The 25,169-nt window shown below is 39.9% G+C and overlaps 1 protein-coding gene across 1 annotated transcript in view; it reads right to left on the bottom strand.

Annotated features, from left to right (window-relative positions):
- The window catches only part of rhot2 (ras homolog family member T2), a 55,153-nt gene that overhangs the window by 14,122 nt on the left and 15,862 nt on the right, over positions 1-25,169 (bottom strand). The window contains exons 7-18 of the mRNA XM_062964215.1: positions 24,570-24,678; positions 22,754-22,855; positions 20,316-20,414; positions 17,038-17,146; positions 14,829-14,949; positions 13,606-13,690; positions 11,091-11,236; positions 10,887-10,987; positions 8,644-8,774; positions 6,621-6,701; positions 3,673-3,795; positions 98-300 (exon numbers count right to left, since the gene is read on the bottom strand). Of these exons, the coding sequence (XP_062820285.1) occupies positions 98-300; positions 3,673-3,795; positions 6,621-6,701; positions 8,644-8,774; positions 10,887-10,987; positions 11,091-11,236; positions 13,606-13,690; positions 14,829-14,949; positions 17,038-17,146; positions 20,316-20,414; positions 22,754-22,855; positions 24,570-24,678 (1,410 nt within the window). The remainder of the gene's footprint in view (positions 1-97; positions 301-3,672; positions 3,796-6,620; positions 6,702-8,643; positions 8,775-10,886; positions 10,988-11,090; positions 11,237-13,605; positions 13,691-14,828; positions 14,950-17,037; positions 17,147-20,315; positions 20,415-22,753; positions 22,856-24,569; positions 24,679-25,169) is intronic.

The raw sequence follows: 25,169 nt of genomic DNA, 5'->3' as shown, positions 1-25,169 counted from the left end.
TTTTGGGAGTTGGAGTCCAGAACAACTGGAGGGAGGGCACAAGTGGGCCCATGCCTAACTGAGAGAGGAATATAAACAAGAGTGAAAAAGTACTGACGGGAAGGTGGCGGCAGCGGCCAGCTTGGCGTAAATGGCGGGGCTTGGTGGGCCCTGTCCGTTGCAGGTGAAGTAAAACGGTGGCGGGAGGCGGTGCTTGTGGCAGAACTCGGCGGGCGAGAGGCCGTGCGGCAGAGACGTCTCGGGCAGGTCCGCCTTGGTGGCCACAAAGAGACACGGGATCTGTCCGTCCAGGTAGTGCTGCTGCAGAGGCGACAATTAACAGGGAGAAATGATCAGAAAAACACAGAAGAAAAATTATTTGGGGCGGGGGGCGGGGGGGGGGGTAGTTCCCAGAGAACTAAAAATCATTATTTGACTACCTTGTCTATTAAAATGTTTCCCTCTTATCTTTCTCATCCTCTTTTTTAATTAAAAGTAATATTTCCACTGGATTCCTTCTAATTTTTATATTCATAATATTTTCTATTTCCCTTATGACCAATTTCCAAAAACCTTTTACATGTTTACTAGGCATGTTTCAATTCTCGTTTCTAAAGTAGGGGGCGCTGGCGCTTCGATACAGTAAGTATTTTCGATTTTTTCACCCAAAAATTTCGGATATTTCCGAAAATTCATAATGATTCTAAATGTTTCTAAAATGGCGGGCGCACATGCGCAATCACCAAAAAAAAAAAAGGAACCTGGGGGGGGGGACTTTTACAGGGCTCTCCCGCCCTCATTTCTTGAGCTATCCGCATCAACCCTAGCCCCCACCTTTGTGTCCATCGTGGAAGCTTCCGATTGGCCGGGGAGCGGCAGCCATGTTAGGCTGCGCTAAGCTCCCATTCTAGGTAGGTTGCAGAAACAAAAAAATAACTTTAAAAATATTTTTTAAAATATATTTAAAAAAATTTTTTTGGGGGGGGAAATTTAACGAAACATTAAGAGACAATTAGAGAATGGGCCAACAATGGTTCGAATTACATTGCCAGTTGCGCTGTGAGACAATGTCTCGGAATGCGTATCAAAAAGCGAGAACAATCCGAAATAATTCCGATATACGATTCAAAACGATTTTTTGGACATGTCTAATGTTTACAATCCCACCACATATGCATGTGTGTTATTTTAAAATCTCTTAAACATTTTTTTAAAAATTAATGTCAAGGCTAATGGTGAAAAGGCTCCACAAACAGCGAACCTGTCGTTGTTTACCACTTGGAAATGTTCAGGTACTAAGTGATTTATAAATATTCATAAATGAACCAACAGCGCTGAGAGGGAAAGGAGGGAGAGGGGAGGGAAAGCATTTGCTCTCAAGATACTCACTCTTTTGTCATAAACCGACAGGTAGAAAATTTATGACCTCAAGAAATGGGGAGGGAATGTCTTTGTTCAGCAAATGGAAAGCACCCGTCACCATAGTGTTCGTGTCAAGGCCATGAGCACAAATGACTCCAAGGAAGTTATTTGCACAATAGGGTTTTAAAAGCTGTTGTCGCTGGTAATGGAGTCTCTGGCGTTATGAAGCAGCAGCATGCGCTTGTTAGCAAGATGCAAGGGAGGAATAAAAGGCAATGGCTCCTCTCACCTTTATCTGTTTCCCACCTATAAAAACCTATTCTGAAACCACCTCTCCTGCTTTTGGATACCAGGGCAGGAAAGGAAACAGAGTGACAACAACTAGGTATCATTATACAGTTGAACATGATAAAAAAAATCAAAACAATGCAGGAAAATCAAATACTGTACTAGCTGTGCCCGGCCACGCGTTGCTGTGGCGAAGTATGGTGGTATGGGAAATAAAGTATATTATATTATCTGCTTAGAACTGGATTATATAAGGCCCCTTCTACACAGCTGTATAAAATGCACACTGAAGTGGATTATATGGCAGTGTGGAGTCAAGATAATGCAGTTCAAAGGAGATAATATAAGATTATAAATGGGTTATATAGCTGTGTGGAAGGGCCTGGAGTCTACACTGCCATATAATCCAGTTCAAATCTGATAATCTGTATTTTATAGGTAGTGTGGAAGAGGCCTAACTCTGCCTGTCCCCTGGGCTGAGTGGAATGCTAGGAGACCAAGTGGGCGGAGCTTAGCCTTCTAACTGGCAGCAATTGGATAAAAACAATTATTCCTCTCCCTCTAATTAGGACTTTATTTTTCTTTTCTTTTTGTTGTATCAACCTAGAGGCGTGGATGATGGGTTGTGTTGTCAAATTTGGAGGTTGGGGGGTGTTTAGATTTGTTGTTTTGCTCGGTGCCAGGATTCCATCTCTCATTTATATATAGATATACTCGAGTATAAGCCTAGTTTTTCAGCCCTTTTTTTAAGACTGAAAAAGCCCCCCTCGGCTTATAATTGGGTGAGGGTCCTGGTTGGCTTATATTTGGGTCAGCTTATACTCGAGAATATATGGTACATTTATTATATTTCTCTATTATTATTGGTATTATTACATTTATTATTTTTCTCTATTATTGTTCCTACTATTATCTTCTGTTTTTATTATTATTATTGATACATTTATTATTTCACTCTGATATTATTATTATTATTATTATTATTATTATTATTATTATTATTATTATTATTATTATTATTATTATGAGATTTCCTGCTTCTTAGCGGGGGGTTGGACTAGATGGCCATGAGGTCTCTTCCAACTCTACTATTCTATGATTCTATGATTCTTATACAGTAGAGTCTCACTTATCTAACATAAACAGGCCGGCAGAATGTTGGATAAGCGAATATGTTGGATAATAAGGAGAGATTAAGGAAAAGCCTATTAAACATCAAATTAGGTTATGAGTTTACAAATTAAGCACCAAAACATCATGTTAGACAACAAATTTGACAGAAAAAGTAGTTCAATGCGCAGTAATGTTATGTTGTAATTACAGTAGAGTCTCACTTATCCAAGTCTCGCTTATCCAAGCTTCTAGATTATCCAAGCCATTTTTGTCAACGTTTTCAATATATCATGATATTTTGGTGTTAAATTCGTAAATACAGTAATTACAACATAACATTACAGCGTATTGAACTACTTTTTCTGTTAAATTTGTTGTATAACATGATGTTTTGGTGCTTAATTTGTAAAATCATAACCTAATTTGATGTTTAATAGGCTTTTCCTTAATCCCTCCTTATTATCCAAGATATTCGCTTATCCAAGCTTCTGCCGGCCCGTTTAGCTTGGATAAGTGAGACTCTACTGTACTGTATTTACGAATTTAGCACCAAAAAATCACAATATATTGAAAACATTGACTACAAAAATGGCTTGGATAATCCAGAAGCTTGGATAAGCGAGGCTTGGATAAGTGAGACTCTACTGTATCATGCTTTCAAATCAGGAATAGATTTTTTTTTTCCAAATTTTGTTACATAGTGTTATATTAGCTGGGGAATTCTGGGTGCTGCAGTCCAAAGAAATAAAATGAACATTTCTAAAAATGGCTAAACCAGGCATACTTTCTGCCCTGGTTACAGATTTCCACCTGTCACTGGTGGTGCCCAGACCTTAACCATTTCGCCCATTTAATCCCTCTTGGATGCTTATGGAAAAATCTGGACCATTGAGTTATGAAGCCCGGGGAGCAGACGGGAACGAAGCTTACCTTATAAACACTAGCGCAGTAGTTGAAAGACTTGTGGTCCGTCACGTCATACAACAAGCAGGCAACATCACAAGACGCATCGGATGCCTTTGCAAACTCCGCATCCACATCAACCTCGTGCAGCTGGAGAGAAATAAATACAAAGACAGAGCCCACTATTTCTGGACCATTCTGTGGGCAACTTTTTGTTCATGCTCTTCAACCTGCTACATAGATCCTTAGGTACAATTCGCACTATCCCACTCCCTTGTTCTTGTTTACAGTTTGGTCATGTCTTACGGTAGCTGTCACCATAGGTCACTGGGAAATTTAAATTGTTGTTTTTATATGCTATCGTTTATTTTATCATATTGTATTGTGTGTTTATTTTATGCATTGTTTTAGGCACTTCGTGCCATATGTAAACTGCCCCAAGTCCCTTTGGGGAGATGGAGGTGGGGTATAAGAACAAAGTTGTTGTTATTATTATTATTAGCAACACAACGACGTTGTATGGCACAGCAAACAAGATAGATATCCTGGATTTCGTTTCACAAAATCACAAGTCGAACACTTCCCAAGTGTCTAGGACTGTGTGATGTATTTTCGGATGATGCGTGCAGATCCCAGTAGGGTGGCCTTTTGCAGTTGGCAGATCGTAATTTTGTCAATGTCTATTGTTTCCAAATGCCGGCTGAGATCTTTTGGCACGGCACCCAGTGTGCCCATCACCACTGGGACCACCTGCACTGGTTTCTGCCAGAGTCTTTGAAGTTCAACTTTGAGGTCCTGATAGCGGCTGAGTTTTTCCTGTTGTTTTTCTTCAATGCGACTGTCACCTGGGATGGCAACATCAATGATCCAAACCTTTTTCTTTTCCACAACTGTGATGTCTGGTGTGTCAGTCTGGATTCGGAAGTCCCACAGTATCTTTGCGTGTTCATTTTCCACAACCTTTGCAGGTTTGTGATCCCACCAGTTCTTAACTGCAGGGAGGTGATACTTGAGGCATAGGTTCCAATGAATCATTTGGGCCACATAGTTGTGCCTCTGTTTGTAGTCTGTCTGTGCAATTATTATTATTATTATTATTATTATTATTATTATTATTATTATTGACACAAAGTCACGGTATGACACAGCAAACAAGATATACATTAATTATAATAATAATAATTATTATTATTACTACTACTACTACGGACTTGTGCAATGCATTGTACCATGCATTCTACCATGCCATGACCTCACCGACAGGTAGCCATTGCCCGAAGTTACTTCAATCCACAGATACCTTATAGGGCGACAGTAGTGGGAAATTTTACCAACCAGCCCCCATTTGACCATCAACTTAGTACTGAAACCAGGCTTGGCTCGGCTTGGGGCTGCTGATTTCTCTGTCAATGCTCAACTTTCAACTCTGTTCCTCCTGAGCATTAGCGAGGACATTTGTTTTTGTTTTCAGATTTTATTTTTATTTATTTCGTGGAGACTTCTCTTAATTTTCTCGCTGGCTTATGTTTATTACTGATGACTGAGCTTAGTGATATATACAACTTAATTGATGAATCTCCACAATAATTGTAATTGGTTTTAAATGTTTTTAATGCTTATTATTGATTTATATCTTATTTCTGGACGTTATCATGCTTTGTATGATTTTTTGTCTTGTATTTCATATTAAGTGTGCTTTGATTTGTGTCGTAATATATTTATACGTTGTGTATTTCCAACACGGCACACTGAAGTGGCCAAACTGTAAGCCGCTCTGAGTCCCCTTTGGGGTGAGAAGAGCGGGGTAGAAATATAGTTATTATTATATTGTTATATTAACAATACAATAATATATAATAATCATATTATACTATACTAATATTGTAATATATTGTATATACATATAATTGATAATATTATGATGTAATACAATGTAATAATAACAACACACTATTATAATTGTATATTTATATTACATGCAATATTACTAATAATATTGCAATATAGTCATATAGCACAATATAATAATATATAATACTTATATAGTGCTTATATTGTGCTATACTAATAATATAATATATTGTGTATATATATAACTTGTAAGACGCCCTGAGTCCCCTTCGGGGTGAGAAGGGCAGGATATAAATTTCGCTAATTAATCAATTAATCAATCAATCAATAAAAGGAAAATGAAAGAGTATTAAAGGTCTGAAATATACTTTTCCCAGTCAAAACATCTGAATACAGAAAAGGAGAGACAAGTGTATTCTTACAAATTTTACAACCAAAAAACGTTTTAAATACAACTTTACAGATGTGTTTCGGATAAGTAGAAGGAAGAAAACGGGGCATAAACTTAAAAGACAAAGGGACAATAACAGATAGAAAACTAATAATGGCTAGGTAAGTATTGCGCTCATAAATCCAAATGTTATCTCAATCAAAGCAATACAATACATTTATAAGAATGGCGATGGAAAAAGGCGAAAGATTTATACGATCTGAAGAGAAACCAGCATGGCAGCAAGGATTATATATGAGAAAACATTGGAAATTACATGATATTCCAAATAAGGAAGAATGGCAAGAAAAAATTGAAGATATCAGAGATATGGATGAACTAACATTTTTATTAAGAGCACATAAAGGACACTCAATAAACAAGACTGACTGGAATTTATTTAAAGAGTATATGGTAAACCAGTAAAAAGTAATTTTTAATAGTGTAATTAGATGATTAAATATATGAGATAGTGCAATCAGGATTAAAATTATTACAATGCAAATTAATAGGCCCCCATAAGGGAAGAATGGAAGTACAAATCATGTTTTATGTTTTCATGTTTTCAGATGTTGTGATGGGTTTTTTGTTTCTTTTTCTTTTCAGATTTTATGCAAAATGTTTTGTTGTAATGTATTGTCAGAAACTTTAATAAAAATTATTTAAAAAAAAGAACGGCGATAGAAAGACTTACTATTAAGTATTTTTCTTGCCCATTGACTTGAATTGTATTAATAGTATAGTAGACTTCCTTTCCTTTGGATTCACTCTGGGCCTGGAAACAGAAGAGGAAAGCAAGGACATTTTATGTTCTACTGATAGAGATACAAGTTTCAGAAAGATGGGATGCAGCCTAAACAGAATAACAATCTTCGTCACAAACAAAAATATACCTTCTAAATTTAAAAAAATGCATTTTTTCAAGATTATAGCCATTTATGACAGGAATATCATATGTTATGAACTGGAGTAGACTGCAATATATGTCTCAATATGATGCCGCATGAACTTGAATGTATACTGTAGTTGTTTTTCTTAATCTATTTATCCTATTATGCATATATTGTTGATATACTCTGATTGTTGTTTAAGTGATTTTAATATTTTGTAAGCCGCTTTGGGTCTCATGAGGGAGAAATGTGGGATATAAATAAAGATATTATTATTATTATTTGAAACACAAGATGAATCCACAGCAGACACTCTGCTGGCTGTTGTATTGGATCACACATCGGACACATTATTATTATTATTATTATTATTATTATTATTATTATTATTATTATTATTTGAAATACAAGATGAATCCACAGCAGACACTCTGCTGGCTGTTGTATTGGATCACACGTCAGACACATTATTATTATTATTATTATTATTATTATTATTATTATTATTATTATTATTTGAAACACAAGATGAATCCACAGCAGACACTCTGCTGGCTGTTGTATTGGATCACACGTCGGACATCATCATCATCATCATCATTATTATTATTATTATTATTATTATTATTATTATTATTATTATTATTTGAAATACAAGATGAATCCACAGCAGACACTCTGCTGGCTGTTGTATTGGATCACACGTCAGACACATTATTATTATTATTATTATTATTATTATTATTATTATTATTATTATTATTATTTGAAACACAAGATGAATCCACAGCAGACACTCTGCTGGCTGTTGTATTGGATCACACGTCGGACACTTCCCAAGTGTCTAGGACTATTATTATTATTATTATTATTATTATTATTATTATTATTATTATTATTATTATTTGAAACACAAGATGAATCCACAGCAGACACTCTGCTGGCTGTTGTATTGGATCACAAGTCGGACACTTCCCAAGTGTCTAGGACTGTGTGATGTATCAGCGAATAATGTGAGCAGATCCCAGTAAGGTGGCCTTCTGCAACTGGCAGGTGGGGATTTTGTCAGTGCCGATTGTGTTTAAGTGCAGGCCAAGGCCTTTAGGCACTGCACCCAGTGTGCCCATCACCACTGGGACCACCTTGACTGGCTTGTGCCAAAGTCTTTGCAATTCGATCTTTAAATCCTCATATCGTGTATTATTATTATTATTATTATTATTATTATTATTATTATTATTATTATGTCAGCGCCGATTGTGTTTAAGTGCAGGTCTAGGTCTTGAGGCACTGCACCCAGTGTGCCCATCACCACTGGGACCACCTTGACTGGCTTGTGCCAGAGTCTTTGCAATTCGATCGTTAAATCCTCATATCGTGCCAGATTTTCCAGTTGTTTCTCCTCAATCCTGTTGTCCTTGGGATTGCAACATTGACAATCCATACTTTGTATTATTATTATTATTATTATTATTATTATTATTATTATTATTATTATTATTACTATTATCATCATCATCATCATCATCATCCACAGCCATGCTTCTGAAATTATCTGACCGGATGTGCCAGGATGTCCCAGTTTGTTGGAGACCAGTACATTATTTGAGCCATATTATTACAGTATTTGCAGAATTTGCTGGAAAACTCCCCAAGGAGTGGCAACTGACAGCTTGTGGGTCCGCACACATCCAGAGACCATCTGTTTGAGTACAACTGGTCCAGAAGTCACAAAGGGCCACACATTTCATTCTAAAATATTACGTCTGCCTTTCCAGACTCACTGCACCAGATAAGGGAAAATTGAAGGAGGAACCCCGCACTCACAGCCACGTTTTTCCCCAGGAAGGCCTGCAGGAAGGCAGACTTGCCGCAGCCCCGGGACCCAACCACTTTGCAGAGGAAGACATTTCGATGGGTCTGGCCCTTCTCCAAGTCAATCCTTTTTTCCCGTGTAACTGGAGCAGAAGAAAGCAGGGAAGGAGGGGAGAGGTGGGACGTGAGAAAAGGGGGCTCATGCTGGCGGCCGCATCTGTTCAGCCTCTGCAAAGCAAGATGTGATCTCTCTGGGGCAGAGACATGCAGCTTGCTTTCCAAATGCGCACCTTATTTCCACATTCAACACAGAAGCAGAGGCCTGAGCACCACCAGCAGCAGCAGTGAAGGCAAACTCATTGTGGCAGGACAGAGGAGCATCCTATACCAGGGGTCCCCAAACTAAGGCCCAGGGGCCGGATGCGGCCCATCAAAGCCATTTATCCGGCCCCCACGGCACAAGGGGGTTGGGCTCAATGACCCAAGGGGTCTCGTCTTCTCTTACAACCATTATTATTATTATTATTATTATTATTATTATTATTATTATTATTATTATATGACACAGCAAACAAGATAGACATGCTGGATTTCGTTTCACAAAATCACAAGTCGAACACTTCCTAAGTGTCTAGGACTGTGTAATGTATTATTATTATTATTATCATTGAGACTGAATGGCTATCTGTCAGGGGTGCTTTGCTTGTGCCTTTGGTGCACAAAGGCAGAAGGGGATTGGACTCAATGGCCCAAGGGGTCTTTTCCAACCCTTATTATTATTATTGTTATTATTATTATTATTAACATTGAGACTGAGTGGCTATCTGTCAGGGGTGCTTTGCTTGTGCCTTTGATGCACAAAGGCAGAAGGGGATTGGACTCAATGGCCCAAGGGGTCTCTTCCAACCCTTATTATTATTATTATTATTATTATTATTATTATTATTATTATTATTATTATTAACATTGAGACTGAGTGGCTATCTGTCAGGGGTGCTTTGCTTGTGCCTTTGGTGCACAAAGGCAGAAGGGGATTGGATTCAATGGCCCAAGGGGTCTCTTCCAACCCTTATTATTATTATTATTATTATTATTAACATTGAGACTGAGTGGCTATCTGTCAGGGGTGCTTTGCTTGTGCCTTTGGTGCACAAAGGCAGAAGGGGATTGGATTCAATGGCCCAAGGGGTCTCTTCCAACCCTTATTATTATTATTATTATTATTATTATTATTATTATTATTATTATTAACATTGAGACTGAGTGGCTATCTGTCAGGGGTGCTTTGCTTGTGCCTTTGATGCACAAAGGCAGAAGGGGATTGGACTCAATGGCCCAAGGGGTCTCTTCCAACCCTTATTATTATTATTATTATTATTATTATTATTATTATTATTAACATTGAGACTGAGTGGCTATCTGTCAGGGGTGCTTTGCTTGTGCCTTTGGTGCACAAAGGCAGAAGGGGATTGGATTCAATGGCCCAAGGGGTCTCTTCCAACCATTATTATTATTATTATTATTATTATTATTATTATTATTATTAACATTGAGACTGAGTGGCTATCTGTCAGGGGTGCTTTGCTTGTGCCTTTGGTGCACAAAGGCAGAAGGGGATTGGACTCAATGGCCCAAGGGGTCTCTTCCAACCCTTATTATTATTATTATTATTATTATTAACATTGAGACTGAGTGGCTATCTGTCAGGGGTGCTTTGCTTGTGCCTTTGGTGCACAAAGGCAGAAGGGGATTGGACACAATGGCCCAAGGGGTCTCTTCCAACCCTTATTATTATTATTATTATTATTATTATTATTATTATTATTATTATTAACATTGAGACTGAGTGGCTATCTGTCAGGGGTGCTTTGCTTGTGCCTTTGGTGCACAAAGGCAGAAGGGGATTGGACTCAATGGCCCAAGGGGTCTCTTCCAACCCTTATTATTATTATTATTATTATTATTATTATCATTGAGGCTGGGTGGCCATCTGTCAGGGGTGCTTTGCTTGTGCTTTCGGTGCACAAAGGCAAAGGGGATCGGACTCAATGGCCCAAGGGGTCTCTTCCAACCCTCTTTTTATTATTATTAGTATTATTTATTATTATTATTGCTCAGTGGCCAACTATAGTCCAGCCCTCCAACAGTCCGAAGGATCGTGAACTGTCCCCCTGTTTAAAAAGTTTGGGGACCCCTGTCCTATACCCATTCCCAAGGTTTTTTGCGAACCAAAACACAGGAGAGAGATGACCCACCTGTGACGGCGTGAACCTGGGAGTCCTGTTCGGAGAAGATGGGGTAGCCCAGGTAGCCCAGGTGCTCCAAGCAGCGGTGGACGTCCAGGTAGGCCACCAGCCTGGGGAAACCCAAACACAGAGAAGGCTGCCCGTTACAGGGAACGAGGGAGACGCTCACCAAACTGATGTGAAAGGAGGGAAGGCAGAGAGGGCTGCGCTTACGTCCACTGGCAGAGGAATCCATGCAGGGAAAGCAGGCCTTTATCAGTGGTGCATACCGTGTGGTAGAGCTCGGGGCCCCAGGGCACGGAGGGGAACACGCTGAAGAAGCTCTGCAGCTCAGCCGGGGAGAGGGCACCGTCACGGTCCTGTGGAGATGCAGGAGAAAGACGTGGCACCTGAGAGGCATCCCGTGTTGACCTCCACTCCCACAATGCCCGTTGCTGCAGCCAAAGCTCACCTTGCACCGTGGACAAGAACCCTCTCTCCCTGCCAGTCTGGCTGGGACAGCTGTAAAGCATTTCTCTCAATTTTCAAGGAGAACTTTCCTCTGTTTTGAATTATCATTTAGTGCCGGGGTCCCCAAACTAAGGCCCGGGGGCCGGATGCGGCCCTCCGAGGTCATTTACCTGGCCCCCGCCCTCAGTTTTATAATATAATATATTGTATATACATATAATATTGATAATAATATTATAATGTAATACAATATAACACTAATAATAATACCATAAAATAATATTAATTACATACTCTATATTACATATAATATTACTAATAATATTACAGTATAGTGGTATAGTTCAATAATGTAATATATAGATGCTAATATTGTGCTATGCTAATAATATAATATATTGTATGTACATATAATTTGTAAGCCACCCTGAGTCCCCTTTGGGGTGAGAAGGGTGTGATACAAATGTAGTAAATAAATGCAGTAAATAAATAAATAATAATTAAATACATTTTAGACTTAGGCTCGCCCAAAGTCTGAAATGACTTGAAGGCACACAACAACAACAACAACAACAACAACAACAACAGCAGCAGCAACCCTAATTAACTTGACTATCTCATTGGCCAGAAGCAGAAGCACACTTCCCATTGAAATCCTGATAAATGTATGTTGGTTAAAATTTATTTTTATTTTTAAATATTGTATTGTTCTTTCGTTGTTGTTGTTGCTGTTGCTGTTGTTTTTGCATTACAAATAAGACATGTGCAGTGTGCATCAGAATTTGTTTGTATTTTTTTTTCAAATGATAATCCGGCCCCTCAACAGTCTGAAGGATAGTGGACCGGCCCTTGGCTTAAAAAGTTTGAGGACCTCTGATTTAGTGGCTTGCAAATGACAGGGGCCGGGCTGTGGCGCAGGCTGGTGAGCAGCTGCTGCAATAAATCACTCTGACCATGAGGTCATGAGTTCTAGGCCAGCCCGTGGCGGGGTGAGCACCTGTCAATAAAAAATAAAAAATAGCCCCTGCTTGTTGCTGACCTAGCAACCCAAACGATAGTTGCATCTATCAAGTAGGAAATAAGGTACCACTTATAAAAGTGGGGAGGCAAGTTTAACTAATTTACGACGTTGGAATGAGGAAGTGCCATCAGAGTGGATGATGAAGCAGCTGTTCCCCCCTGTGGCCAGAATCGAACATCTCCTCAGGAGAAGGTTAAATTGCCTCTGCGTCTGTCTGTCTCGGTTCAATGTGTTTATGGGCATTGAATGTTTGCCCTGTGTGTGTATAATGTGATCCGCCCTGAGTCCCCTTCGGGTGAGAAGGGCGGAATATAAATACTGGAAATAAATAAATGATAAATAAAATCTGGTGCCAGCTATCAATCCAAGGGCCAATGTGCACCTTCTCCTAACATGCCAATTGTTGCACTCTAGACTAGATTCACCTTTGCACCCAACACCACACAGGAGTCCAATAGTACTAACTAAACAGTTTATTGAGAGAAGCAAATACAGTAGAGTCCCGCTTATCCAACCTTCACTTATCCAACATTCTGTATTATGCAACGCAGTCCACCTTTTAGTAATCAGTGTTTTTGTAAGTTAATGTTTTCAATACATAATAATAATGATAATAATAACAATAATAATAATTCATTATTTACTGCACCCTCGCACCCTCGCTATATCTGCCTCGAAGATCAGGGAGCAGAGGACTCTTACAAGTCAAACAAGCAGTCAAAGAAGAAGAACATGCCCTGGCAGAAGATGTAAAGCAAAGTGAAGAACCTGCTTTGATTGAAGTCAAAAATCAGAAACTCCTCAAAGCACAGCAGACAAAAAACCAGTACAAGAAAACCGCACTACAAACTAGAGCTGGCAGCTGGCACAACAAAACATTGTATGGAAAGTTCCTTGACAAAACTGAAGGAAAAGCTGATAAGGAGAAGACCTGGCTCTGGCTCACAAATGGGACCCTGAAGAAGGAGACAGAAGGCCTGATCCTTGCAGCCCAGGAGCAAGACATCAGGACAAAGGCAACTAAGGCCAAGATTGAAAAATCAGCTGATGACCCAAAATGCAGACTGTGCAAGGAAGCTGATGAAACAACCATTGATCATATCCTCAGTTGCAGTAAGAAAATTGCACAGACAAACTACAAACAGAGGCACAACTATGTGGCCCAAATGATTCATTGGAACTTATGCCTCAAGTACCACCTCCCAGCAGCAAAGAACTGGTGGGATCACAAACCTGCAAAAGTCTTGGAACACTCACCTTGTCGTGCTTCTCAAACATCCTCTGCAGGAACTGATAGGCAAAGTGATTGAGTTCCGTGGAGCAGTCGTGCGGCACCCGAACTCTGAAAGATACAACAGCAGCTTAGGTCAACATGGAATCTCACAAGGGGACCTCTGAGAACGCTGCCATTCTCTGGGTCTTTTTTCAGCCAGCAAGTACCCGAGTGGACAAATGAGGTCCTTCTGCAATACATGCGACCAGGGACCACGCAAAATAAGGAAAGCTCTAGACTCTATCTATATATCTATATATATAAAAGAGTGATGGCATCATGGCGACCCACAAAACAACAAAACTACAGGCCCCCCAACCTCGAAATTTGACAACACAACCCATCATCCACGCCTCTAGGTTGATACAACAAAAAGAAAAGAAAAATAAAGTCCTAATTAGAGAGAGAGGAGTAATTGCTTTTATCCAATTGCTGCCAGTTAGAAGGCTAAGCTCCTCCAACTTGGTCTCCTAGCAACCCAATAAAAATAATAAAAACACTAAAAATTAATACAATAAAATACTATAATAACAGAAAATAACTAAAAATAATACAAGAAAATAATAAAATATAATAAATAAAAATATAACTTACAATAAAATTAATAAAAAAATGCAAATAAAGTCAAATAAAAATTACACAACAATTTTCAACCAATACTACCACCACTTTGCCACAGCAACGCGTGGCCAGGCACAGCTAGTACAGTATATAAAAAATGTAATGTACATTTGTAGGACTGAGTAAACAACAAAACCATTGAACCAAATCACACCAAATTTGGCCACAATACACCAACACATCCAAGGTATGTTCTTCACTCAACCCTCCCCCTCCAAAGATTGGCCTAGGTATAACACAGCCAGGCATTGGAGCTGCAAGGCTATTCAGTGCAATTCAACCAGACCAACAAAGGATTAACCTTGGTAGAAGGTGGCCAGGATTTGAAGCAGCGATACTACTCTGTACTATTGAAGCTGGCCAACTAAAGAGTCCCCTAGGTAGCAAGCAGCCAAACTTTGAAGCAGCGAGGCTATTCATTGCAATTCTAGCAGCCCAAAAAACTGTTCCCCTAGAACGCAAGTACCCAGCCTTCCAAGCAGCAAGCCTATTCCATACAATATGTTGTAATTATTATATAAACAAAAAATATGCAATATGGATAATGTCTTGCAAAAAATATGCAATATGGATAATGTCTACTCACAATGGACAGAGATAGTCATCTGTCAGCTCTAGAGCATCGTCATAGCCAAAGCGGCGCAGGATGGTCCATGTGGTTTCATGTCGTCCTCGTTGGATGAAGAGAGTATTGAGGAACAAGAAGCCTAAAAGAGAGAAAAGGAGCGTCAGAGCCAAGCGCAATTGCACAGTCACATTGCTACCACATAACTGCCTCAAATGGATTACTCTCAGGTTTGAACCACAGGAAAAAAAAACGATCTGTGGTGCTTTCATGGTCATCATGTACACATCACTCCCAAACATGGCTTTTGGGATGTATCAGGATAACATCCGTCATCTTTGCGCAAGCTACATCCCAATGCCAAACCATGGAGATGAACCTGTGTATGTACATGAGCCAGAACAGAAGGACATCACACTTAACTTCTACAAGTACCTCACAAATGCTGAATATAGACACACACTAGTTGCACAGAAAAACTCTTGCTTTTTAACAACTTTTTAAACAGGGGCATGTGGGCAATAATCATTACAGCTTGAATTCCCAGCTAGGAGGCATCGTGCTTGGAAGACTCTGTCTTGCTGCATTGACTTCAAATGCTCCTACAAATTATTATGAGAGTTGAATGAAAAGTAATGCCTCCACCTTCGTAACTCCTCAAGAGATGGCAGTCCTGGTCTGCGGCAGGTACTGGCTTGTTCAGTAGACTCTCCTCTACAATTCCTTTTGGCAGGAAGCCTTAGCATTGAACGGTTGTGTTGTTAAAGTGCAAAGTATGGAACCCTGCGCAGACGGGGAAGCCTTAGCATTGAATGGTTGTGTTGTTAAAGTGAGAAGTATGGAACCCTACGCAGACAGGGAAGCCTTAGCATTGAACGGTTGTGTTGTTAAAGTGCAAAGTATGGAACCCTGCACAGACGGGGAAGCCTTAGCATTGAATGGTTGTGTTGTTAAAGTGAGAAGTATGGAACCCTGCGCAGACGGGGAAGCCTTAGCATTGAACGGTTGTGTTGTTAAAGCGCAAAATATGGAACCCTGCGCAGACAGGGAAGCCTTAACATTGAACGGTTGTATTGTTAAAGGGTGAAGTATGGAACCCTGCGCAGACGGGGAAGCCTTAGCATTGAACGGTTGTGTTGTTAAAGTGCGAAGTATGGAACCCTGCGCAGATGGGGAAGCCTTAGCATTGAATGGTTGTGTTGTTAAAGTGCGAAGTATGGAACCCTGCGCAGACGGTCGGTCAATGCAACTTAAGCAACGTGCAGTCATTGAATTCTTGACAGCAGAAGGTATCACCCCAAAGGAGATTCATTCGAGAATGCAAGCTGTTTATGGTGATTGTGTTGATGTGAGTTTTGTGCATCGTCATTGGGCGAGTAAGTTTAAAGATGTTGAGGTGGGAACATCTGACTTGCATGACAAACAAAGAGTTGGACGTCCTGTGACAGCAACTATCGAGTTTCACAAGCAAAAGGTTGACAGAGTGATTCAGGACCACTAGTCAAGATTGTCGTATCTCTCAGACAGACATTTCAAACATAATCGGCATTTCACAAGAACGTGTGGGTCATATTATTGCTTTGCTTGGCTATCAGATGTTGAGAGAACTGTGAGACGCCGATTGCGGAAACAGAGTGTCGACTTCTTCCAGGACAGCTTCAGAAAACTTGTTCATCGTTGTCAGAAATGTATCCAATTGTCTGGTGATGATGTGGAAAAGTGAATAGTGGTCGTTAAAGAGCATATTCTAAGGATTATTTCTGCGTTTGATTTATTAAAATATTCCCATCCAACCCCAAGTAACGAAGGAGGAGGCATTACTTTTCATTCAACCCTCGTACTTTCAAGAGGCATTCCCTGATACTCATTTGAGCTTCTCTCTAGATGCAGCAGCAAAAAGATCCCCCCATTAGTTGCCTCTGCAACTGCTAGATGGTTCCTGAGGTCACTGAAACAGAATGAAACTGACACAGAATTGCGACGGGAAGCAAGGAATAATGCATATGAAATTAAAACAGGATGATGGCCTTTTCAAGTGGCAGGGCGCAGGCTTTTTGAAGAAGCCACACTAATGCCCGTAGGGCTAAGGTATAGTTGGTTGAACAGCCATGGAATCAAAGCCAGACACACGGCTTTGCTCAGCTGCCGCTCGCCCGCCTGTCTCTCTCATCCGCCACAAATCCCGAGATCAGCCTCCGGGTCCTAAGATGGAGTTCTCTGGCGCTATTACCGTTAAGCGTTAGGCCGTTGTCCTGGACCCCATCTGTCGTGTTCTTCCAGACCACCATTTTCACGTCTTCAAGAGCTTGAGGGGCCAATGGGTTTCCAAAGCAGGACTTCTGCTCCCCAAGAGACACAAGGAAGCCAATCAGAAAAAGGAGAGAATCTATATATATAAAAGGGTAATGGAATCACGGCACCGGACAAAACAACTAAACTAAACGCCCCACAAGCTCGAAAATTGACAGCACAACCTCTCATCCACGCCTCTACGTTCATACAACAAAAAGAAAAGAAAAATTAACGCGTGGCCGGGCACAGCTAGTTCTAAATATAAAGCATCACACCCACCCAAGAAAAAAAGGACCACTTGGTAATTCTTGGGACATTTCTGTCCCTAACTATGCATGTCCTTTTCAACCAACAGTCATTGGTTTCAGGATCACAACACTTCTGAAGCAAAAAAATCCTCTCCTCTCTTATTCAAAGATTCAGAATGGATTTGATGTCTAGTTGAAACACAAGATGTCACTTGAAGGGAAACACAGATGCCACTGTTATAGGAAAACCAGGTGATTCCTAATCCAGCTAAAACAGATGTGTGTTTTTCACCTTAAGAACAGACAAGCATCTTGAACTCTGAGGATGACCTGGGAAGGAATCCCACTGGAGCATTGCAACACAACAAAACACCTGGGAGTCACTCTGGACCGTGCCCTGACTTACAAGAAGCGCTGCTTGACTATCAAGCAAAAAGTGGGTGCTGGAAATACGAGGGCTATCCAGAAAGTACATTACGTTTTGGAATTTAAAAAGGACAAAGTATAGGATAAACCACTTACAATATGCAGTTGTAAGCCTGCTGAGTAAGCTCCGGAAAGCGGCCTGGAGGAGAGCAGCTCCCGAGGAGAAGCAGGCAGGATCGACCAGGTTTGCAATCGGCCAGGTTTTGCAAGCAACCAGGATCAGCTGGCAGGAAGGGAAGCGAAGGGAAGCCTCAATGCTTTCTCTCTTCAGATCCCTTTGCTAAAGAAGCAAGAGCTGAGTTTTTCCTTGCTTCCTTTTGCATTCATTGTTCAGCCTGGCTGAGTTTCAGCGTTGCAATAACGCGGGTCACAGAGGCGGGAAAGTGTTGAAGGTATGAACTTTCCAAAGTCATTCCTCACTGTGATAAGTGCCTAAATCTGAATGAGGACTATGTTGAAATGTACTATTTCAGTGTGGCTTTCAACTGCATATCGTAAGTGGTTTATCCTATACTTTGTTCTTTTTAAATTTCAAAACGTAATGTACTTTCTGGATAGCCCTCGTAATATCATACAAAAGCTGACTGGCAGATCCCAATCAGACACTGTGAAGACAGCTGTTCTTGCGCTTGGCTACTCTGCTGCTGAATACGTATGCCTAGTGTGGAACACATCTCACCACGTTAAAACGGTGGAGATGGCTCTTAATAAGACATGCCGCATTATTAAAAGATGTTTACACCCTTCACCACTGGAGAAATTATACTGTTTAGTTGGTATTGCACCACCTAACATCCGTTGGGAAGTAGCAGCCAGCAATGAAAGGGCCACGGCAGTGACATCTCCGGGTATCAGCCAGCAAGTCAATTTCTTAAACCAAGAAATAGCTTCCTAAGATCCACAGTGATACTCGCAAGAACACCTCAGCAAACTAGAGTCCAAAAGTGGCAGGCTAAAACCCGGAACCTCAATTAGTGGCTGAGACCAGATGAGAGACTCCCTCCTGGGCACATAGAAAACCAGGTGACTTGGAAGGCGGTGAACAGACTACGCTCTGGCACCACGAGATGCAGAGCTAACTTTAAGAAATGGGGCTACAAGGTGGGGCTACGACATGCGAGTGTGGAGAAGAGCAAACCACAGACCACTTACTACAATGTGGTCTGAGCCTTGCCACATACACAATGGAGGACCTTCTTATAGCGACATCAGAGGCATTACAAGTGGCCAGATTCTGGTCAAAGGAAATCTAGTATAATGCCAAGTTTTAAACTTAGTGATATATTACAACTGTACCTTTGTTTCGATTCTGATACGATAAAATAAAATACTTGAAGATAGTGGCCATAGTGTGAAAAATACAAAATGCAAAGCATTGGTAACACCATTAATTCAGGCAACCAACTTTCACCTGAGATTTCAGCAGAAACTTAAACCACACATAAAGTCTGCCCTCCGTATTCATGGATTCTGCATTCACAATTATCTGTGGCTTGAAACTACAGTAGAGTCTCACTTATCCAAGCTAAACGGGCTGGCAGAACCTTGGATAAGCGAATATCTTGGATAATAAGGAGGGATTAAGGAAAAGCCTATTAAACATCAAATTAAGTTATGATTTTACAAATTAAGCACCAACACATCATGTTTTACAACAAATTGGACAGAAAAAGTAGTTCAATACCCAGGAATGTTATGTTGTAATTACTGTATTTACGAATTTAGCACCAAAATATCATGATATATTGAAAACATTGACTACAAAAATGCCTTAGATAATCCAGAAGCTTGGATAAGCGAGTCTTGGATAAGTGAGACTCTACTGTATTCAAACAATAACCTTGATTTTGCTATTTTTCAGAGGGAATGCCATTTTGCTTTGTATATCACTAGCTGTGCCCGGCCACGCGTTGCTGTGGCGAAGTATGGTGGTATGGGAAATAAAGTATTGAGGAATTGGTGGTAGTTAAGGTAAAGGGTCCCCTGGGCTTGAGTGGGTTGCTAGGAGACCAAGTGAGTGAAGCTTAGCCTTCTAACTGGCAGCAATTGGATAAAAACAATTATTGCTCTCCCTCTAATTATGACTTTATTTTTCTTTTCTTTTTGTTGTATCAACCTAGAGGCATGGATGAGGGGTTGTGCTGTCAATTTTCGAGGTTGTGGGGTGTTTACTTTTGTTGTTTTGTCCGCTGCCGTGATGCCATCACTCTTTTATATATATAGATGGAACTTAAGCATACACAGATTTAGAGTCCTGGACCCAAACCTGGATGTTACCATGTTACTTTGTAGTGCTACACAGTGGCTTTGTTTAAAAACAAAGAAACACAACACTCGTAACAAACTGAAAACCAGCCTTGAAGGATATGGCTGCGTGCATGTTTTTGCATTCCACCAAAAGTGTCAAGACTTTAAAAACTCTTTTAAAGAAGAGACTGATGTTACGGACTCAGTCTCCTAAAAGGTATGCTACATGCATTGCTGCAGAAAGTGATTCTCAGGAATCCCAATGATTTTCGTCTACGTGATATTGGAAACACACCTGGAAATAGTTCAGCTCGTCGTCGCTTAGGATCTGGTTGTTATCCTGGTCGGACATGTTGAAAATCCGAGTGAGTGCTCGTGTGCATGCTGGTCGCAGCTGCGGTCATGGTGCCAAGGTGGGAGGAAAACAAGAGAAGGCGTGAAATTTAAAAGGAGACCATGCAATAATAATAATAATAACAACTTAATTTTTATACCCCGCCCCATCTCCCCGAAGGGACTCGGGGCGGCTTACATGGGGCCTTGCCCGATACAACAATATAATAACAATAACAAAACAATAACACAATGATCCCAACAATAAAAACATCAGCATCAATAGAACAGTCATTAAAATCAACATGCAGAATATAATAATAACTTTATTTCTATATCCTAGTTGATGCTGCAGGAGCAGAAAGAGAGAGAATATAGACGAGGGATGGCCAAAGCGAGTTCCCAACATGTTCCCATAATAATTCCATAAACTGTGGAGATGAATGGGCTGCATCCCCTGCAAACCAAATCTCAAGTGCCCGCTCAGAACATTTCAACCAATTGTGACACAAAACAGGTATTTTTAACCATAGGAAGGTCTATCCTGGGCCTAAATTGACCATTGGGCAGATCACAACAAAACTACTCCCAATATCACTTAAAGGCCATTTGGGGACAAAGAAAATGTCCCCGGGGGGCTCTGGGTACTGTTGCTTGCTCGAGGGTGCATTTTACCCCTTCTAGTTTTATTTTTAAAACAGAATTACACTCATAAAGCCCTTTGGAAGTAGAATACTCATGCACAATAGGATGCGCTCTTGTCTTTTGTTATTATTGCATAACCTATTAAAAAATAACTGCAGCCAGTCTCTGGGCACATATCCATTTCGCAAATATGAATCTCCACGAACATGTCAAGACCACCTTTTGAAAACCACTAGTCAAGAAAAGTAAGACCTTGTTAGAAGTCAATTCTAACAATACTAATAATTCTAACAATACTAATAATACAATATAATAATATTAATTATATATTATATTTTACATGTAATATTACTAATAATATTACAATATATTGATACAGTACAATATAGTAATTTATTACCAGTATTGTACTACGCTAATATAATATTGTATGTAAATTTAATTTGTAAGCCGCTCTGAGTCCCCTTCGGGGTGAGAAGGGCGGCATATAAATGTAGCTAATAAATAAATAATAAATAATTCTTTGAACAAGTGATAATTCACAAGCATTCATGTAATGGCACACAGGCAACTCAGCTGTTAAACTGAAGAACCATGTCTTTGAACTGTCAAGGACAAAAACATGCCACTACAAGACTATATTTGCCTAGCAGAGGATGGTTGTTTCTTTAAATTGTAATTGCAGTTATAATTGCCCAAAACATATACACTCCCTTGAAATCCTAGTTTAAAAAAATGCACTCAGAGATAAAAAAAACAAAGCCTTCTTTGAAAAATTGCATATCTTGTTTACTCACAAACATCTTGTATTAATTCACAATACAGGCACATTTCTTATTAAAGTTTAGTTACAGATAAGCTGTAGCTTCTCTGTGTTGAGTACACAGGTTATAATAATAATAATAATAATAATAATAATAATAATAATAATAATAATAATAAAAAATTATTTATACCCCGCCACCATCTCCCCACGGGGACTCGGGGCGGCTCACATGGGGCAAGGCCCGGTCAACATAGTTCACAAAAGTAACAACATGAATACATTAGCACAATATACACAGGTTAAAACACAATAAGGTAATAACACAAGAGTTAATACAAAAGTAACAATATCAAACAACCACCAATACAATTCAGTCCACTTCATAGGTGAGGGAACTGCAGCAGCAATAATAAGAAGGACCAAGTAAAATTCAGAATAGAATTATAATGAGGCTGGACATCCAGTGACTGTCATTCTTAATCAATAGTCTGTAGTCTTTAAGTAAACTTATACTCACTTAAGTCCATAAGCATACTTCTATATTGAAGTCCAAACAGCAACATACATGCATCCACCTCCACTGAGGTCTGATGCAAAAAGTGAATACAAACAATGGAGTCCTGAGTCTGAACATGCTCAGTACAATAACATGTCTATAGTCTCTCCCACACCAAAGAGGTACAAACTGGCAAATCAAGATACATGTAGAATACAAGTTAGCAAATATATACATTAACAAATGTATAGTCAGAGCAGACAAGAGCGAGCAGACACTTCTGTGACGGATCCTACACAGGGTGTGACATCCCAGACCCACACACATTGACCACTGTGTCCTAAGCGCAACAGAGCATGGCTTGACCATTTGGTTTGGACCTGATCAGAATGTGGATTCAAAATGTGGACAGAATCCCAACTGATCGGTTCACTCTGCTTCTCCATTCACAATTTTGTATCACTAACTTGGTGCATACAAACAGACATCTTACCTGTTTCTCCTCTGGGTCATACAAAGGAGCCGTCGGATGCAGAACTGCTTTCTGAGCATAGTAGAAGAGCTCGGAGATATTCTTCAAGTTCTTTGCAGAACACTGATGCAGAAAGGGAGGTACAGAGAAGGCGACTTGAGGAAGACCCAAGAAAAACTATTTGTCAATAATAAAACTTTAATAATGACTTTGTTTTTATCCTGTCCTATCTCCCTGAGGGGACTCATAAAAATATCATTTGGAAGATATGACGTTCGTATAAATTGCAGAACATCTCACAGAATTCCTTGGGGTTGTGTTGTGGGAGGGTGGACTGGGAAGACGTGTTATTTAGATCTGCTTGAACAGCCAGAGGAAAAATAATAATAATAATAATAATAATAATAATAATAATAATAAAAATTTTTTATTTATACCCCGCCACCATCTCCCCGTGGGGACTCGGGGCAGCTGACAGAGGCCCAAACAACATAAGGACAAAATATAAGCAACATAATACAATCACAATATAAAACAGATAAAACAGTAATGCAATATATCAATTAAAACAACAATATAGGATAAAAAAATTACATTAAAAACACATAAAAGGTAAGACCGTAATAAATACAGAATAGATTATTAAAAACCCTCTGGGGCTTCTAAAATGCCAATGCATATGTTTGGGGCCCAGAGAGCAGGCAGGAAGAGACATATAGGACATAGGGTTGTTGTGTATTTCCCGGGCTGTCTGGCCATGTTCCAGAAGCATTTTCTCCTGACGTTTCGCCCACATCTATGGCAGGCATCCTCAGAGGTTGTGAGGTATGGAGAAACTAAGCAAGGAAGGTTTATATATATCTTAGTTTCTCCATACCTCACAACCTCTGAGGATGCCTGCCATAGATGTGGGAGAAACGTCAGGAGAGAATGCTTCTGGAACATAGCCATACAGCCCGGAAAATACCCAACAACCCTGTGATCCTGGCCATGAAAGCCTTCGACAACACATATAGGACATCCTTGCTAGATGAGGCCAATGACCCATTACAGTAGAGTCTCACTTATCCAACACTCAACGTTCTGGATTATCCAATGCATTTTTGTAGTCAATGTTTTCAATACATCGTGATATTTTGGTGCTAAATTCGTAAATACAGTAATTACTAAACAGCCTTACTGCTTATTGAACTACTTTTTCTATCAGATTTGTTGTATAACATGTTTTGGTGCTTAATTTGTAAAATCATAACCTAATTCGATGTTTAATAGGCTTTTCCTTAATACCTCCTTATTATCCAACATATTCGCTTATCCAACATTCTGCCGGCCCGTTTATGTTGGATAAGTGAGACTCTACTGTACCTTGATCCTCATAGGATGCAACCAGATGCCCTGGGAAGTCTACTCTTTCTCTGAATTGAGATGGCGATTCCATTTATTGGTTCAAGTTTGGAAAATGACTTTCTGGACTAGAATTCCCAGAATCCCCTAGCCAGCAGTACAAAAACATCACTGTCTCAAACTCTACTTACATCAGCTATGCCGGGATGTTTCCTTTTTGACTAGTGGCTTAAGACCCCTTCTACGCTGCCATATAAAATCCAGACTATCTACTTTGAACTGGATTATATGGCACTGTAGACTCATATATTCCATATCAAAGCAGATAATGTGGATTATCTGCTTTGATAATTTGAATTATACGGCAGTGTAGGAGGTGACAGAGAATGCCACAGGCTCATCCCATGTTATGGGAGGCTGCTCGAACACGGATGGTTTTTATGAGTTACGGAAACTTTTCTTCGGTCTCCTAATTTCACAAATAGTCTCGAACCTCTACGCAGGTCTCAATCTCCGAGAACTGGTTCATGATGGGCAAGATGGTTTCCATGGAGCTTCCGGTCTGCAAGTCAGATTTATTTCCTACGAGGATGATGGGGATCCTAGAAAAGAGCAATAGAGGTTTCAGATAAGGAGGAAGTGGCAGTGGTTCTAGCAGGGGATTCCCATGGAAATCAGATTCTCTAATCAGGGGAGAAAAAGGAAGAAGGAACACACATTCATTCAGAAGATCTGCATTTCATGCATCTTGGCCAACCCAGGCTCGGTTCATAAATGATAATGATAGGTGGTAATTTTATATATGAATTTTCCCCTCATATGTTTGCAGGTCCTTGCAAATCCTATATACATATAGATCCATGTACCTGTATATCTGTAACCACATATATACATTATTTAACCTACTGGTGCCTCGATTAATGTAATTTTATTGGTATCTATTTTTATTTTGAAATTTAACAGTAGCTGCTTCATTTCCCACCCTCGGCTTATACTCGGGTCAATAAATTATCCCAGTTTTTTGTGGTAAAATTAAGTGCCTCGGCTTATATTCGGGTTGGCTTATACAGTAGAGTCTCACTTATCCAACATA

This window comes from Anolis carolinensis, unplaced genomic scaffold (genome assembly GCF_035594765.1).
Source record: "Anolis carolinensis isolate JA03-04 unplaced genomic scaffold, rAnoCar3.1.pri scaffold_13, whole genome shotgun sequence".
Classification (NCBI taxonomy): domain Eukaryota; kingdom Metazoa; phylum Chordata; class Lepidosauria; order Squamata; family Dactyloidae; genus Anolis; species Anolis carolinensis.
The sequence above is the reverse complement of the archived record's forward strand: the minus strand, read 5'-3'. Positions and strand labels throughout refer to the sequence as shown.